Source organism: Tachypleus tridentatus, chromosome 8 (assembly GCF_004210375.1).
Source record: "Tachypleus tridentatus isolate NWPU-2018 chromosome 8, ASM421037v1, whole genome shotgun sequence".
Lineage (NCBI taxonomy): Eukaryota > Metazoa > Arthropoda > Merostomata > Xiphosura > Limulidae > Tachypleus > Tachypleus tridentatus.
This window is the reverse complement of record NC_134832.1, coordinates 23861995-23881408: the sequence shown is the minus strand read 5'-3', so window position 1 is coordinate 23881408 and position 19414 is coordinate 23861995. Positions and strand designations below refer to the sequence as shown.

At 34.3% G+C, this 19414-nt stretch overlaps 1 protein-coding gene across 5 annotated transcripts in view; it reads left to right on the top strand.

The window, feature by feature from the left end:
• LOC143258682 (MOB kinase activator 2-like) overlaps window positions 1–19414 on the top strand; it is a 118490-nt gene that overhangs the window by 52298 nt on the left and 46778 nt on the right. Inside the window, exon 1 of one of the 5 annotated variants that reach the window (XM_076518089.1) lies at window positions 156–3355. The exons of the other annotated variants lie outside the window; for them this stretch is intronic. Within the exon in view, the coding sequence (XP_076374204.1) occupies window positions 3333–3355 (23 nt within the window). The 5' untranslated portion in view covers window positions 156–3332. Of the gene's footprint in view, window positions 1–155; window positions 3356–19414 lie in introns of those variants that run through there. 5 annotated transcript variants of the gene reach the window in all.

Below are 19414 nucleotides of genomic sequence, written 5' to 3'. Positions count from 1 at the left end.
TGGCAGATGAAGTCGTTCGTATCTCAACTGAAAGCTAAACACAAAAAGGTGATAGAATCATGAATGGTCGGCAGTTGTTTCATTAATGATGCTAAAAATGCAGCTTTATTGATATATACTGAAATTATACTCAGCGGGTAGACCTTACTTAGTATGGAGACTTGAGAATTCTCTATTTCGCTTACAAATTTATCAATTAACAAACGAAAACTTGTCTCAAAAAGATACGTCCAAAACCATTCTCTTTGTAACTTTTTTTTATTTAACTTACTTTTAATGTTCAATAGATTGTAATGCAAAGACACCACTTGGCTCCTTAGAGACGTTATTATAAATAACACATTTATTTACACGAGAAGAAGGGTTGGATTTAAACAATACATGTTTATTAGTATTAGTTGATAAGGTTATTAAATCACGATATGGTAGTATGCTTCAAATGTTTGGTTAAGATTTTATAAGATGTCTCTTCCGAATGGAAACTAATCTGTGTTTATGGATGATAATTGTAAGAAATTGATAATTTTCTGAGAAAGCATTATTCGCAGCGACGTTGATGTAAGTCGTTAATTTTGTTTGTAATTTAAAATTCTTATTTCATTTTATTATGTGTACCGTATGGCATGTTCAGAAGACATTTGTAGTGTGCCACTTCGTATAAATAATGTTATACTAAGAAGTCGCTGAAGGGAAGAGTGCACATAAAAACACATTAGACGCCGTAGTGTCTGGCATGATTTTGCAATATCACATTTGTGAAGTCCATCAACCATCAAATTTTAAATGCATATCATACTACACAGTTGAGTGTAGTTTGACAGTGCGTTCACAGCACGCATCTTAATGATATTGGAGCTTGGATAGTCATGATGGCCGAAATATATTTAAAAATTCACGTTTTATGATAACTTTGTTAGAAATAGGTGTTGATGAAGTGAGTCTGGCCATTCACCCAAATTTTGTATAAAAGATATTAATCTGGGCTAAAAGAGAGAAAACTTGATTTTATTACAGCGTTATAATTACTTGATGTATACATGATGTTCAAAATATTTGTTTCGCTTATTACAATTAGAGAAAAATGAAAGTTTACAACATAAACAGAGGTAATGCTGTACAAGCAGTAGTTAATCTGTACTTTACAGTAAAGGTATTTTCAGTTATTTGTTTTTATGCACTTGACAGTGAAGATATTTTCAGTTTGTTTTCTGCACTTGACAGTAAAAGTATTTCAAATAATATGTTTTTCCACACTTAGAGTGAAGATAGTTTTTAATTAATCTGTCCGTTCAGAATCTGCATATAACTCTAAAACTGTAAGCATTGTTTTGTCGTAACTGCGTTTATAGTATCTGATATGTATATGGTTTTGTAGTTAGGATACAGAGAGTATCTTGAACTGAGTTTCACCCTTTGTGTCTATATGCACATTTCGAAGATCGTTAAATAAATTGTTTTATGCAGAAATATATTTATTAATGAATGTGTGATTTAATATTAGCATTACTGATCATGAGAGATTGAATGAACTATTAGATCATGGCGGACAAAACAACTGAGGTGACTTATTTTGATTCAGCCATGATACATAACGTTTTACCTACTTTATGACTTTCAGATGAATTAGGATACATTAAACTCCCTTTTCGTTAGGCACTGGCTTCCCGTGTTTTATCACCGATCTCACAGCTCAGTGTAGACCTAATTCGAAACTGAAACGGCTACTGAGTTATAACCTTTTACCCGACTGGGGGTGTGGTGGGGACGAATCCTCTTGAGCTCTGATTTAGCTAGTTCATGAACACAACTTGTGACACCAGATAGACGGACAAACAACTCTCATACTATTCGATTACCCTTGGCATCATATCTGCACCCTAAGAATGGAGAAAAATAAAATTCTCCCTGACGGGAAACGGAGGCGAAACGGCAAACTCTTGACACCTATTGGAAATCTAAATATACACAGGATAAAAATTACATCGCGTAATGAATAAGTTTTTCCGTTATTATATGAGCAAGAGTTCCACTGTAGTATGATAATAGTGGTTGGTAATTAAGAAAGTATGCATCACATATGTGTGTAAGATAAATGGAATAAATTTGATGTAAGAACAGTGACTGTAACGATTACGTATTTACTCTACCTAAAACTATTTGTGGAATTTTCAGTAAATGATGTACACAAGTAATATATTTAAATGAAAATTTATGGACTTTAAACCCGCAGTGGACAGGCACAGATAGCCTACCGTGTAACATTACTTTAAAATAAACAAACACATAAAAGCCTGGAAGTCTAGATATCAATTAGTTTTATTTAAATTATAAAAACAATAATATGGTAATCACACTGTTTGTTACATTCAGTACCCACGAAGCTTTTCGTACATTAGCATGAATCATTAGGCTGGCATAGATACAACAGACACAGTATTGGTCGAAACGCTATTTTGTGTAAGTTCGAGTAAGATGATGAACTGTAACATATATCTGTTTTATTTAAATAATTAAACATAAACAAATAGGTCTGTGATGTGTTGTAACAATTCATGTGTGAAAAAATATCAAGTGTTGTTTTACTAAGCTAATTCACAAAGTTTGTTCTGTATGAATGACTTAACAGTGGAATCTCATCAGATAGAACTTACAAATATTGCAATTAACTGGGTGGTGTGTTGTTCTTAACAGAAAAAATTAAATCACTGTATTACATATGTGTTTAGCAAAAAGGGAACTTCCTTAAGTAACCTATTTTATCATGGAATGAGAGCTACTGGAAAATGATAACAAAAAATTTAAAATCGGGTAAAACATAACACGTTGCAATTTTGCATTTCACGTAATAGCTTCCTTCACGTCTAACATCCCCATATTATTGACAAATGGACACACCCAGTACGCCACGCTAGTTCAGCTTGCTCAGTCATATCATCAAATCGCACATAGTTCAACTACGTTGCGTTGTGCTATCGCTTAATTTCGCAGTCTGCATGACGCAAGACGCTGCTGTAGACCTCGTAGTAAGACAAGAATAGTTAGTTGTAAGATAGTAAATTAATCATCGTATTAAGGGCTATGGTTGTGTGTTCAACCTTTGACACAGGTTAAAGGGCTTTTTTAACACCAGTTCTAAATCAAACTGTTCTTTCTCAACTTAAGAAAGGCGACCTTATTATTTAATGAAAATATTTCAGTAACGGAGATTGTGTGAAACTAGGCTATGTAATTATACTGGAATACCTTTCATCATTATAAAGTCCGTTACGTTCCAAAACAGCAGTCGTTTCGAATGTTCGTGTAAAGTCTTCAGGAAGCACTTCTTCAACGGAATGTTCGTCCTCAATTTTGTTTGGTAAGATGTAAACCTTATATAAATTACTATAATTACTCGGCGCTTGCGGCACTAATGAGTAAATATTAAAGTAATACGGAAAGTACAATAGACACTGTTCATGTATAAAATGGTCTAAAGGTGTTGTGTGAATCGTCTAAAGTCTTAAAGAATAGTTACACTTATTACTCTCCAAACTGCATACTTTGTTGGTGTACTTAAACACGTTTTTTTTATGCTACATAGCTGCAAAAGAATGTTTCAGCTTTATCACCTAGATTTAGCACATCTCTATCAGTTTGATGAGCTGGAGTTTTGTTAACTTTCTTGATGTAGAGTTAATTCCAGAATTAGAAAATCTAATCAACATTTGAGTATTATTACATCTTAAACGGAGCGTTTCTTAATCCTATATTAATACATTTAATCGTTCAGCTGATACGGCTAGGAACAGATTTTAAAACACTTTTTTTTGTAAAAAAAAAAAAAGGCAAAGCTTGTATGCTGCGTAGCAAATTCTGATTTTCTAGTTAACGATATGAAACTGAAAAATTATTCGGATAATTAGGGTAATGTAGCAGGTGCGAATCGCATTCCACAAATTGCACCCAGATATTTATAAAACACATCTAAAAGGTTTTAAAATAGCCTCGTGCACTTTTTGAATGGAAATTACATTTCTTTTTTCAAAGGGATATTCCTCTGACTCCCAAAGTATGGCTTCGCTACTCATTTTCTATATTTTGTCAAAAGTTGCACCACCCTTATTCTTGATGTATTCCCATGCCCCTGAAAATGCCAAAACATTGTATTATGGTAAGTTGTTAGTGTGATTACAGTTAATGTGTTACTATAAGAAGTTTGTTCCTTGTGTTATAACAGTATGTTAATGGAAAGAGCATAATCTACGTAACTATGATTCTAGTGTGTTCTGTTTGTGGTAGAAATTGTCATTTTAATGGAAGAGAGATAACCAAGCTGTGCATATGACGTGTGGGTTGTTTTTTAAATGGTAGCGTTTAATAATTTTGGAAGACGTGTTAATGGACTTTAAAAAATATTTAATCTATTCATCTAACTTGTTTGAAAAATCAAAAAGTATAAAATACGTTGTAATTTTGATTTTGTAAAGTACATATTGATGCTCGTGTTATTGACAGATAACATATCTAAAGCCAGGTGTTAGGGCGCTCAACTTGTAACCTGGGGGTCGCGGGTTCAAATCTCCACACTGTGTGGGCGTTAAAATGTTTCAGTCAATTCCAGTATTCGTTGGTAAAAGAGTATCCCAAGAGTTGGCGATGGGTAGCGATGACCAGCTGCCTTCCCTCTAGTCTTACACTACTAAAATAGGGTCGACAACAGAGATGCCAATTATTTCAAATGACTGAGCGTAATGATTGTAGACAAAGCCCTTTATCATTTGCTGCTACTAGGCCTGACCAGTATCTCTAAGCTGTTTATTATTATATTATTATTATAACTGTTATTACTTATTACTGCTATAGATTGCTCATTTATGACTCTGTTTTGTGTATTTAATAAATAAATTGAAAAAATTCTTTTGAAATTGTCTTCTTTTTAGTTCAGAGTAACAAACATACTGGTAAAACAACATTGAACATGCACAAACAGTAAGCAGGAAAAGCCTTTGTGTAAGGACTAGTTTATATCATGTTTATGACACTTATTGTAATAGTTTTGCAGCTGTTGCAGCCTTTGCTTTCATGAGAATGTCTCTGGATGGTTGGGAGTTATAACAACATTGTCCATTTGACTGCATACACATCTTGTGTGTTATAATACTGCTCAAAACTGAGGTGCTCAAAGTTTGGTCTGAACTTGGTTTTGTTTTTAGTCACTAAACTAAATATCCTTTCACTGTCAGCATTAGAATGTAAGATTGTAAGAATTCCAAGCATAACCCTACACAGAATGTCATACTTGTCGACATTCAATTGAAGGACAGTTTCTGAGAAAGTATCAATTTGATAGTTCAAATATTGCCCTTCCAACTTGTCAGTAGTGTCGTGCTTATGTGTATTGACAAGGACAGGATACCTGTCTGTGAAGAAGCGTAGAGAAGAGAAATCTTTGCTGATTTCCAGTTTTGGATCAGAAACCTCTGCATGAATCAGAAGTTCATCATTTAAAGGGAAATGTCTCATCATGTAATTTGTAGCTGCAATATGGTATTTCTTGATACTGGTGTAGAAGCTGATCAGGTCCAGGTCCTTTTCATGTTTAACAATTTATTCCTTGGCAGCATGTCCAGTAGAAACTGCCTCATCGGATTTGTGTAAGGATTCATTGTTGTAGTCAAGTTCAGTGATGTTGCCTTCAAGATATTCTGGCTTGATGTATATGACAAGTATATTTTTAACTTGTGTAATCAGAGTTCGTTGCATAATATGTGTGAAAGGTTCTTCTCTTTGCAATATCAAATTGGCTTGCTCAAATAGAGGAATTGCAGACTGAAGAAAAAGACAAAATAACAAGTTCATTTTGTTGTTCAAGAAAACTGTTAACTTATCTAACTTGCTCTGCGCATAACTTTTCTTGGTTAGTCCCTTGCTAACTTTCGTTTTTTTCTCTTTTTTCATTGATTGTCTCTTCTTTAGTTCAAGGTCAGACTGCCTAAACATCTATTGAGTTATATCAAATGTTTCTTTGTTTGCTTTTGGAGACTGTTGTTTTGTGTCCCTGTGTGGCCGAGAGTATGTCTTGATTGTATCCCTGTTTGGCTGAGAGGATATCCTAATTGTTAAAGTCTTGCTGCTTGACTGAGCTGCACGTTTAGATCCTTTTGAATCTAGTTTTTTTCTTTTCACAGTGAAAATACTTCTTCAATGGCTTCCACATGTACAATATTCTGTTGAGGCACACCCTAAGTGATAACCATCTTGTGTTAACAAGTTGAAGAATTTTTCTTGTTTCTTCATACAATCCTTGAAACTCTTTGAAATGTTGTTTATTGCTAGCACTTTTGTCCAGAAAATAGCAGATATCTATCAATATATCAGAAACTGGGCATGGCAGTTCTCTGGAAGCTTTCTGGGCAGCAATATTCATGAGGTGACAGGCACAGCCCATGAAGTAAATGCTAAGCTGTCGTTTTGAAATGTGTCCCATCACACCTTTACCTATACCAGACATAACTGAAGCATTGTCTGAAGAAAAACTAAGACAGTTTTCCCATGGAATTTTCCTCTTTGTCTGTCAGTTCATGGTCCAAAAGCTTGAAAATATTCTCTCCCATTGAAACTTCTTTCCATTCCACCATTCTCAAAAGAGAACAGAAAAGAACATCATGCAAAATAAAAATATGATAATGTAAAATACTTGGTTTCATCTAAATCCGTCTTCACAGAATATTAAATGCTGCTATGAAAATGCTTTAAAATATACGTATACAACAGAGATGCCAACCATCTAAAATTGTTTCCAAACAACAAAGGGTCAAGATATCGTACAACTACTGGATACAGTTTTGAGTCATCCATGTCTGTGATCCATCTGTGGCTAAACTGTAAGCACTGTTAGTAAGTATGCTTGAAATCATTTTGTCATTTTCACAACCCAACATTTGTACAATGGCTGTAGTTTTGGTTCTATGTATCAGTTTTCGCTATATCAGAGTCTGGGAACATTTCTCTCAATAGATGCCCTGCATGATCGGCTACAGCTAGGGGTAAAATATGAGCAATGACGAATTGCGTGAACATCACTTCTGCATTTCTGGTTTCATATTCTGAATTCTTACTCATAAATGTCGTTATCTGCATCGTTTTTGTCTTTGCCTCAGCCTTTTGTTGGTGAGATGCCGATTTTGTATGTCTGAACAATCGTTTATCCCGCCATGCGCAACAGAAAAATCGATGTGACAAACTGTACAAAACGCATGACTGTCACTGACTTTTGATGCAATGACTGGATATTTTGCACTATACTCTTTCCTAAATTTTAGATTCACAGTTTTAGTCCTTTTAGATTTGCCAGAAACAAGACAATCTGGTGAACGAGGCCTCCTTTTTCCATCTAGTGAACGATCGCATTGGTGTTTCTATGTCGCTAAGAAAACGAGAAATACCCGCTGATTGGCTGACAAGCACTGATGACGTAACTATGGATTCCCCCACGTATCCAGTATGGAGAAGCACCGCATTTAAACTATTTGTAAACTTCGGAGATACAAATATTTTTTATTATTTCAAACACAAACATGATTATCGCAAGTAGCCATTTGGACTGTCTTTTATTTATTATCAAATTTATTTGTATCTTACTAGAAATTTTCTTTTCACCCCTTTCAAGCCCTGGGGAAACAATTTATCTCTTTATTGTATAGGTATATATAATATATAATAATTTGGGAGTTGCAATAAGTCGTAATATTTGTCTCTATGAGCGTATAGTCGTAATGTATACACCAAAATCGTAATGGTTGGCATCTCTGTTGTATACGTATATTTTAAATCATTTTCATAGCATCATTTAATATTCTGTGAAAACGGATTTAGATGAAACCAAGTATTTTACATTATCGTATTTTTATTTTGCATGATGTTCTTTTCGTACCATTTAAAATATATTTTATTTTTCTGACCACAATCCAAGATTCACAGAGGCACTGGAAGGGAACTGTCGTCATTTAGAAAACGGTCGGTCAGTCGTTGTAATACAAATATACAATGTGCTATAGATAGAGAATATCTTGATAGCCAAAACAACCATTATTCAACTTAATGCATAAAAGTACTGTTTAGAGAACTACAAAGAGGCTTCAGTATAAAGTTCATTATGTAAAGAGGTTCGTAAAAAAAATCATTGATTGGAGACTCGAGAAACCACAGATAAGAAGAAAACACAAACCTGAAAATGCAGCAGTTGATGGTAAAATTTACACAGTGTGAACGGATGTATAACACCAGAAATGTGTTACCTTCAGGGCCAACTATAACCTTGATCAATCAAATCGTCATTACATTGGAGCCAAAAGAACTACCATAGTTGCTAGTAGAGTAAAACAATTATATTGACAACATGAGTTATTATACTCGCATTTTATAGAACTGCATCAACGTCTGGAACTACAGAATTTTCAAGATCACACCCACAGCAGCTCACCAACAAAAATCAACAGGTTATGATAAGGAAGCACAGTGGCAGGAACATCACATTTACTAGATCACTTCTTATTTAAATAAATGGAATACTAAACAAAGAACTACCAAACTAGCTGACTACTTGAGAAATCCAGTATTAAGAGAAATAAGCAAATTATCAAATTAAGTCTAAGTAGTTAGCAAACATTAAAACGAGCTCCTTTTGTGAGAAATTAAGAAAGGTAGAAAGAATAATACATCCATCTCTGTGGTTTGAAAATCTAGAACATCTCCTGGAAATGGAGGATTTTTTGTTTGTGTTTACGCGCAAAGCTACGCAGTGGACTAGCTATGCGGGTATTGAAACCTACATTTTGGTGTTAAAGCCCTCAGACCGGCCGCTGAACGACTGGGGAGGGGGGATTGAAATGGTAAAAGGTTTAAGATAGCAGACACTGACTCTTCCCAAGTCGAAACACCAGAAGACCTGTCTTGCCTTGTTTGGAATTAAGCATAAAGCTACACAATGGGCTAAATGTGCTCTGACTATCACGGCTATCAAAACCTTCCTTCTAGAAGTGTGAGTCCGGAGACATTACTCAGGGACCGTAAGAAGACGCGAGTTGACAAGTACTATTAAAAACACGACGAGGAAAACAAATTATACAATTTATTTAAAATGATAAAACCACTTCAACATATCGCCTAATATAGCTTTACCTACTTATTATTGATAGCTATGGCCCGGCGTGGCCAGGTGGGTTCCAGGTGGGCTAAGGCGTTCGACTCGTAATCCGAGGGTTGTGGGTTCGAATCCCGGTCGCACCAAACATGCTCACCCTTTCAGCCGTGGGGGCGTTATAATGTGACGGTCAATCCCACTGTTCGTTGGTAAAAGAGTAGCCCAAGAGTTGGCGTCTTACACTGCTAAATTAGAGACGGCTAGCAAGCTTAATTAAAGTTTAATTAAAAACGCTTTTACAGAAAATAAAAATAATCTTTAATGCAAATAAAAACATTCCAGTCATTTCCAATATTTTTTTTATATATAATATTCTTATGACTGAATAATCGCACACCATTATTCAAAATATTGATATTCTGACTGAACTAGTCACCACATGGAGAAACGTAAACTATCATTCGATTCTGATTAACAATTAGATGTATTTATTAGCACTAAAGTTTTCGAAATCGTCTACAAGACAGTTCTCTGTTGTAAACATTCTAATACACAGTAATGGTAGAATGAACATATTCATGGAATACTGTCATATTAGAGCAGAAAAACCATTTCTTAGAAATAACACATTCCAGCCGAAAAATGCCCAAATCACGCGAGTGAAACTTACAACCACCGAATCTAAACTTTAAACCCAAGCTGCACGTCAATCATGCCTCTGTATTAGACCAAAAAACTCAAACATCAGCCTAAAGGAGAAAATGAATGATGCATGAACAAACTCAAATGTCAGCCAAAGAAGATAAAACCATGTGGAGTTAACAAACATAAACATCAACCTTAAGGAAGAAAAGGATGACAAATAAGCAGACATAAACACCGGCTAATGAGCATAATTACATCCAAAGAGAAAAAAAAAACTTTCAACCGTTGAACCCAGACTAAAAGAATAACTCGAAGAAAGCAAACCCAAACCAACACAAAAGAGTTCCAGAGCCTGAAGTCCACGAACACGACACATGTTAAGAAATCTCCACCGAATTCTGAACTGGGGAACTGCATGAAATGAATCTGATAACAAAAAAGAAGAATCTCAGCCTAGCAGGTATCCTGAACAATGACGTTTCCACAAGCCAAATCTTCTTTCGATTTTTCGGTTTACCTTAGTAATTTAATGTGGTTTTGCAGAACCTGTGTTCGATGAATTCATACACGTAGTGTTTTCAATGTGACTTTTCTTTTCTCTCCGCCTAATTTTACAATTTAAGCACTCGCCGGGGCTCGACCGGTGGAAAATGGTTTCTTTTTCAGGGTACTCGCTTTTTCCATTCAACTAATCGTTGAGTATAAGATATTTTGATATCTACTTAGATTTATTGGATACTTGTTTATGTTAAAGTCTACTTGGAGTGATTGTCTGGATGAAATGTAGAGAGAATATTAATTTTATTTTTAATTCTCGTGAAGACTTCCAACTACATCTGTTGCGCCACGAGTGGGGTTAAAAAGAAATTTTACATAAACATAGATATCACGGACAGACAACTTCGTGGAGGGCCTGGCATGGCCAAGCGCGTAAGGCGTGCGACTCGTAATCCGAGGGTCGCGGGTTCGAGCCCGCGTCGCGCTAAACATGCTCGCCCTCCCAGCCGTGGGGGCGTATAATGTGACGGTCAATCCCACTATTCGTTGGTAAAAGAGTAGCCCAAGAGTTGGCGGTGGGTGGTGATGACTAGCTGCCTTCCCTCTAGTCTTACACTGCTAAATTAGGGACGGCTAGCACAGATAGCCCTCGAGTAGCTTTGTGCGAAATTCCAAAAAAACAGACTTCGTGGACTCGTGGTAAGAACGCGCGGGTGTCCCAAAACGTCATCAAAACATAACATACAAGGATAGATACCCAGTATTGAAAACCTTCTTGATAATAGCGTTTGTATTCTCTGTAGTTATTACTAGTAATCCAATCAAAAAACCTTTTAGAACAAGATTACTCATATTTCACTACCTCCACTGTTTTTCACGACTAGGGCGACACAGTCTTATTAAATGTGTCCTTCATACTGTCATGAAACGTAGACCAAATCCTCTGAAAAACAACCAGGATTCATCTCTTTTTCTAATTATTTTCCATTATTCTTCATTTCTTATAATCACGCCTACCAGTGGCACAGCGGGATGTTTGTGGACTTGCAAAGCTAGAAACCAGGTTTCTAAAAACTTGTGATAAGCAGAACACAGATAACCCATTGTGTAGCTTTGTGCTCAACTTCAAACAAACGAACTTGCATCATCTTTGCCGATGCCTTCAATTCACAGCTGCAGCTTACAGGATTAGCTGATTTCTGAAATCTGTCAGCGTGACGCATAATCGATGTACTAGCCTGCAACCCTTAATCCCCTTATTAACTTCTAGAGTGATTAATTTAGTTTCACTTATACAGTTGCGCAACACGTTAGTAAGTTAAACTGCAACTAGTCTGATACTTATCTTAGCACATCCAACAGTCTGTAGTTTCCTCAGCACCTCTCCCACATACGAGTAGATGGACTGAAACGTCTGAACATTTGTAGCACCGGTTTTGAATCTCGTAATCATTCTTCTATAAAAGCTCGTGAGTTCTTTTCTTGGCTTCAGGACTCCAAGTAGCTGCTTGTTTTAATTACTGATCCTTGTGAACCTTATCCATGAAATTCACTGAGAACGTATTCATTACTTGCTGAGGTGTGCAATTCTAATCCTTTTGTTGGTGAAATTTGTATATAGAATAAGTGGTAATAAAAGATGGGAAGAACATTTGCGTGAAATGTGACGAAATCAGATATCATGTTCCGTAAAAAACAGTTTTAATACACAGCATTAGGACTACTATTACTTTTAAGATTGATTTCGGTTACGAACTAAAACGGGATTTTCTTTTATTTTTGTTCATAAAGAGCTGCCTTGTACCACTCGTAATCACTATATGAACATAGTTTTTTTTCTTGTTTAATTTTTTCCATTTTACAAGAAACTTTTCATTTGTTTGACACAAATCACTGTATATAATTTGTTTTTTTCTGTTGATAGAACAATACATCCTACACAAAATGTTAACTATTCAATATAGATTTAATGTTTATAATACTTGTTTTTCTTTAGGGCTATTGTTCCTAATTCATGTTTTTCAGAATATTAAGATCTTAACAAACCTTTGCGCTCGTTCTCTCTGAAATATATATCACAGGTAAACCGAATGGCTGGTGTGTGCCACTACTTTGGTCCGGAAGGCGCACACATTTCGGTAGTTCTGGATCTTTCAGGTGCATTTATCGTTTATCGGTGAAAAACGAGTGATGTAACTGATCACAAAAAAATGTGTGAACACAGTGTTCTGCTGGGAAATTCGATGTATGGATACTGTGTGCACAGATGGTAAATATAAACTGTTTAATAACAGTAAATTCTCGTGTAATCTAAACAAAATCAAAGTAATTACATATATGTTTAAGAAAAAACATGTGAGTCTTAATGTAAGTCAGGGTTAACTATGAGCGGTTCATTCGTATGTGTTAATCTTTTTCTGTCCCGTATTGGATGATGAAATAAGTACTTGACGCTATGTTGACTTGTGTGTTTAGAAGAAATTTTGCCATGAAATCTTCCAACCATGTAACCTTCAACATTTTCATTTACGGTGATTAAAGTAACAAAGCTTAACAACTTGCAAGTTATAGCATTACTGGTTAAAAAAAAAGCTGATTATTATTTTATCCCTAATGTTGTCTAAAAACTATTGTTCATCGGCAAAGTCTGTTAGTTTGTGTGCTTATCCGTCGCTTTGGTATCTAATATTGCGTGTAGCCTATTAATAGCTCACGGGAAGGATGAATACAAGCCCGTCAGTCTATTCCATATTCTTATATCGTTTTTGTGTTTGCATATATTATATGTCATTCATGTGCGTCTTGTGTTTGAATAGTGAGCCTGTGTGTTTTCTTTGCATTTCCCAGAGCATGTACTGCTATTTCATTTGGGATCTTTTATCACGCATGTGCACCCGGTGGGGTATTATTTTGGTCTTGGTGTGAAATTGACATAACTGTGAACACGTAGGCGTGGACTTTTTTCGTTTTTAAGTTTCTTTTAAATCTGTTGTCCCCTAACTGAATATTAGATTAATCATATATATATATATATATATATACTTTTCGTTATAATATCGCGCATTATGTGTATATATATTTCCACAACTTGGCATTTTGTCGTAAAAATATTGTTATGTATCGATAAATCTCTTAATAATAATAACTTGTCTTTCAGGCATGAATCGCTGTACTGGCGCTATTTTTACATCAGCTGTATTTTATAGTTTGTATTTTCTCGTGTTTTAATACCACAGCTCAACGTATGATATTTCAAAATTGAACTGATAATGATAAGTTCGAAGTGTGGAAATATTTTTTATCAGAATGCTATTTTTTTTTACTTTTTGCAATTGTATTATTTTTCCGTTACTACATTAACTAGGAATGTATTGTTATTTACTATTTGACTTTGCTTAATGGTATGTGAAGGTTTGTTGGAGGAGGGATAATATGGTCATTTCTATAATTTATGAAACAGTAGTTGTGTCATCTTTATAAAATCCGAACCTCTCATGGCTACGTTGCTAGTGTGCCCGTATTTGAACCTGAGGTTTCTGATTCGCGTCTTGTTACCATGTAAATGTGCATCTTGGTGCCGTGAGTACATATAAGTGATGGTCAAATACAACTATTCGATCTGACAAGGGTAGCCGAAGTGTTGGCGATGAGTGCTGTTGATTAGCTGAAATTCTCTGTCAGTTCAAAATTAGGAAAAGCTATAACAATATAGCTTTTTGCATAGCTTTGAGCGAAATTCCTGCCAGTTAAACCTGACGAACACTACTATGTTAACAGCATTATACTGTTCTTCTAATTTTTTAAAAAAAGCAGTTTGGAGTTTATAAAAATAGTAACCTTCGAATCTGGATAAAAATGTCTGTTTATTTTAGAAAATGATGCAAGTGGCATATCCTTTGATTCTAGTGTTTAAAATTAGCAGCTATGTTTTATTTTACTCGAGAAACCTTTTACAAATGAATATAGAACTTAAATATCTTCCAGGTTATATATCGCCTACGATACACACTATCTCATTGATTTACGCAGCAGAGTTTTATTTAGTGTTGAAAATCCTTAATTTATAAACATAGAAGTAATTGATGTTAGACAAACATGTCACTGTGAGAAATAATTAGACTAGTTTCTTTGTTTAAAGATAGTGACTACCCTTATTCAGCTTCCTGTCAGTAGTAATTCGCTCTGTTTCTTTCTCTCTCCCTAAAGACACATGTATTGACGGTCTATTTTAATATTTTATTATTTTATTCTACTTGTGTTGGAGGACATGGGAGTATATGTGCGTGAGCCTTTTGCCTAGCAACTTGACCCTGAAGCTAAGAGGTCAGAGACCATAGACACGACCTATAAGTTAAAACTTTATTTTTTTGTGATTCAACTAACGTCTTCAGCACATACACACAAACAGATTGTTGTATGGAGTTGTTTTGATATTTCTAGTACCTTTACAACTTCTGTCACTATACCTAATCCTAAATTGTTTTGTAAGCTTACTTTTGTTCTTCGTGGGAGGGGTGGGGGCATGTTTTGTTGGTCTTGATTAAGTTGTGTGATAAATAATAATATTGTTGAATTTTAAAGTAAATGGAACATTTTCTGAAAGTTCTAATCTGTATGAAAGCTACTAAAATTACTCGGTGTTGGAAAATTGTCATGTAACAATTCTGACCTGTTTCGCGGTTTTTATCAAACTTAGCGTATATAAAAATCAAGATTGTTTTACTTGAATATTAGTCTATCATTTCGTAGTCAATTACAAATACTACAACATATCTTGTACAAAGGGAAACTAAAACCTGCTATATAATTTATTAAAAGGCTTCTGCACCTATATGATTTGTATATACGTATTTATTTAAACAACGCCTATCAGTAACCAGGATATTGGCCTGCGATAAAATTCAAAAGAAATGTCTCTTTGTTGTCTCGTGGCGCCACCTGACAAACTAACATGACTCACAATGCATGTGGCGTCATACACAGGCGTTATTACAGAAGTTTCATAACCAGGAATAATGAGATCATAACGTGTAGCAATTTGAATTATTTAGTACAAAAAAAGGTTTTAGGCCCAAATCGTGATGTGTTCATAGAAAAAGCAGTGGTAACAAAGGCTTAACGGGGAAATTTCTGTATTCGTGGACAACAGTGTAGTTGAGAATGTGCATGTGATATTTTCTCACAATTGTGGAAACAGATTTATGTTTACAGCCAAGTTCCTACCACTGTATTTCATTATCAGATACTCGCGTATAATAGAAACTATAAAATGATTCGGCAAGCAGTCCTCAAACACCAATTAATTTGTTAAACCAGATTTTATTTTTACTTTCTTCTCTCTGTAAGATTATGCACAATTTTTATTGCGTGAAACAATTAATGTAAAAACTTTTAATTATATTATAAAATCATGAACTTTTGTTTTCGAACTCGCTTAGAGACACTGGAATGATAATGTGTTTGAAATTATAAATAGGCCGAGTGGGATTCAGTGATTACTATTATTGTTCGAGTCCCGTCGCAGTTGAATCTTACTGTTCAGTCAAACGAAAGTATCATAAGGGTTGATAGGTGCTATTAACTAGCTGTCTTCCCTTTAGTTTGTTAGTTCAAGTAATGTACAGCTGAGAACAGATAACTCTTGTTTGACGTTGTGCAAAAATTCTGAAAGAAATAACTTTAAAAATAAATAATTAGTTTTTCGTTTCCTTATGACGTAAGAATTTTGAAAAAAAAACAGATTAAGTTACAGATAAATATCGAATAATTTAGTTGCTATTTTGTCTGGATAACTTATTACCATGAAAATAATAACAACCCAGAAACGTTTTTTTTTTTATTCTACCCATGGACATTAAGGTTGGAAACATTAAAAACATTTAAGAAGAATATCTAATATTTGTCAGACTATTTTAAAGTTGGAAATATAGCAAATATTTTATTATTTTGTCGAATATTACATCAGATACTTTGTTTTTACGTTTCTCTATAATACATTCAGTACAAAATTATTTCATTGGGCCAATTTCAAGTTTTATTATAATACAATGCTTGTGTAATGGCAAACATAATGAAAAATAAAATATATCATTAGAGAATCGTTAAACGATTTACATACGGTACTGAAATAAACAATCAATTATCTACCTTGCTAGAAGTGCAAATTTGGGCTTCTCGAATAACCACACTATATCTTGTGAGGTTTACAATCGATGCATTGGATATTAAAAAAAAAAATCTGTAAAGGGTTTTTATCCAAATATAAAATATTTGTTTCAAGTCGATTATTTATTAATATTAGAGAAATATTAAAGATTGGTTAAACTTGGGTATATAATAAGTATACAAGCCATAAAAGACAGATCTGACAGTAATATTTATGATAACTTAAACAAATTTCAGCGGTTTCGAGTGAATTGCATCCTGTGATGTATGTACTTGTGTTGCATTTAATCTTACCACTTTCGTACTAGTTATTTAATAAAGGTTTATACATATCTACCTTCTCAAGCTATTGTGTGATAAAAGTAATTTACCACCATACATACTAATAGTATTTATCTAACCATAGTAAATTTCTCTGCAGCAAGCTGTCTCCTCTAAGCAACTGATCAGGTGAAGAAAAAAATCGTATCTGACGTAAACAGTACAGAAAAAGTGTTATAATATAATTGACTCGCGGTGCAGAAGTGCACTGTCTCTCCTAATTGACCAAACTGGTACAGAAGAGAAGTTGTACAATCTCATTAACTGAATGAACTACTCAAAATGAATGGCTGGTCCGGTCCGGTAAAGACTATATGACCTAATATGCTGGATTAATTAATAAAGACCAAATTCTTTCTATCCTGACTCACAGAACTGGTACAGAATAAGATAACTATCCTTGTTGGACTGAGCTGGTACTTAATGAACCACTTATGTTAATTGATTATACTGATATGGAATAAACTGTATAACTGAATTGATGCATAATGTATACATTCTAATTGGACTGAATTGGTACAAAATACGTGTTGTAATAACTGATTGACTATTCTAATTGATACCGTTGGTAACAACTCGTCTATCCATCTCAGTAAACCGATATAGAATGAAGTGGATGTTAATGACTGCGTAGTACAATATCCAAGATTTGTTTTGATTAACTAAGCTAAAAAAAAACAAAGGTAGACTGTACTGACTGACTTCTCTCTAAAACACGTTTCTTTATTTTAGTTTAGTAATGGGTGTATGCCCATAAATACATTATGAACTTAATCTGTGTCACAAGTTTGTCTCCCAAATGCTTTGTAGAAGTACATCAAATTGTAAACCAAATCATCCGTTTAATTGTATTCTGAGTACATGGTGGAGATACCAAAATATGTTCAGTACGAGACCACTTTTAGTTGTTACTCATTTCTCAAAATAGTTGAAATATCAAATAAGGGAGATAACGTGAAAAAGATTATAAGTAGTGACACCACATAATATTAATATCGAACATGTTAAAAAACATAAGAGAACTAGCACAGCTTATGCTCGATATATGACTAAGAATTTATAATTGAAATTGGAGAACTATATAATGTTTTGAATTTTCAATTTGAGATTATTACTATTATTATATAAGAGACAACAGATAAGAATACCTTCACTGTATTCCGTTTTCTTTTGTGCACGCCCTTCTTCAGTCATGTGGTATAATCGGTAACGATCTGCAATCATAATATTTCTACCTACAAGTTAAACTAATACAGAAGTGAACTGGGACATAATGGTTAATATGATATCTGGTCAAGTTTAAATTCTAAATGTTTTACTGAAATATCAAACCTGCAAGCTTATGTCATGCTTTAAGGTATATCAGAAGATAACTCGTGTACCAAAGCACTCGTTTTTGTATTTTTTTCAAATGTCTTCTCATAAACGGTATTTTATACATGTAATGTATTCTTTGAATTTGATATGCCGTTGTTTTATCAACTTTCCCTGACGTTGATTTATACTGAAATCTGCTGTTTGAATTAGCGTACTTTTATATTTCTTAAATTATTTGTTTTAATACTGACCGTGCAGATCGATAGTTTGAAGAAATACCATTCATATTTGTTTTGTTTTTTTTTCATCTGAGAAAAGTTTTTAATGAATTCCTACAGAACTAGGAATGACATATGATGGAGGTAAACACAAAGTAACTCTGAAATTAGCTTGACCAACAGAGTTTTCTATGTTTATTTACGTTTCGGTTGGCAATAGGGAAACTACATACAAAGTGATGCAGTTATTTTATGAGACGTAAACTTTGCGTATGATCCTTTATCAAAAAAAAATATAAAAAGGATCTCGTGCTCAATGGTTTTAAGACAGAATGGTGAGAAGCTTGTGATATACTCAACTATATCAAGTAACATGAAGCAGGCTTTGTAAGTCTCGTAGATCTAGTGATGTGAATGTCGCTTTCACACTTTTCTTGGACGAGAAGAGTATCTAGTGAGCCATTCGTTGCACAGAATGCAGTTTTCCGTGTAAAATCAAAAAATAAATAGGTACTAAATCAGTAAGGATCTGATTACTACTCGACAGTTATGATTGGATTTAAATAGCAGGTATTACGGAATTTAGAAATCACTGCTATGTGTTGCAACTTTTAAGTAAATGTTCACAAAATAATAGATTTGTGTGAGGTGCAGATTAATAATGAACAAGAAGTTCATATATAGAAATACAAGTTTAATTATGCACCTACATGTACAGTCATGTGAAAAAGTTAGGACACCCTATGAAAGCCTGTGTATTTTTGTAACATTTTTGGATATATAGATATTTAATCTCAAGTTTAACAATACTGAAAGATTATAGGAATATAACTAAACAATTAAACCTGAAGAAAAGACTTCAACATCTTCTGTAAATGTAATTCTACAAAAATGCATATTCTACCTAAGGAAAAAGTTAGGACACCCTCACATTTATTCCCACTTAAAATGGCTCAACTCACACACAGGTGTATCACACCAAGTGCACATGATTAGAAGGTCGTTACTCAGCATTCTGAACGAGGCTTGCCCTATTTAAATCTCAGACATTTAGTTTGGTGTGCTCCTGACTGTTGAAGTGAGAGTGAGCATCATGGTGAGAGCAAAAGAGCTGTCTGAGGCCTTCAGA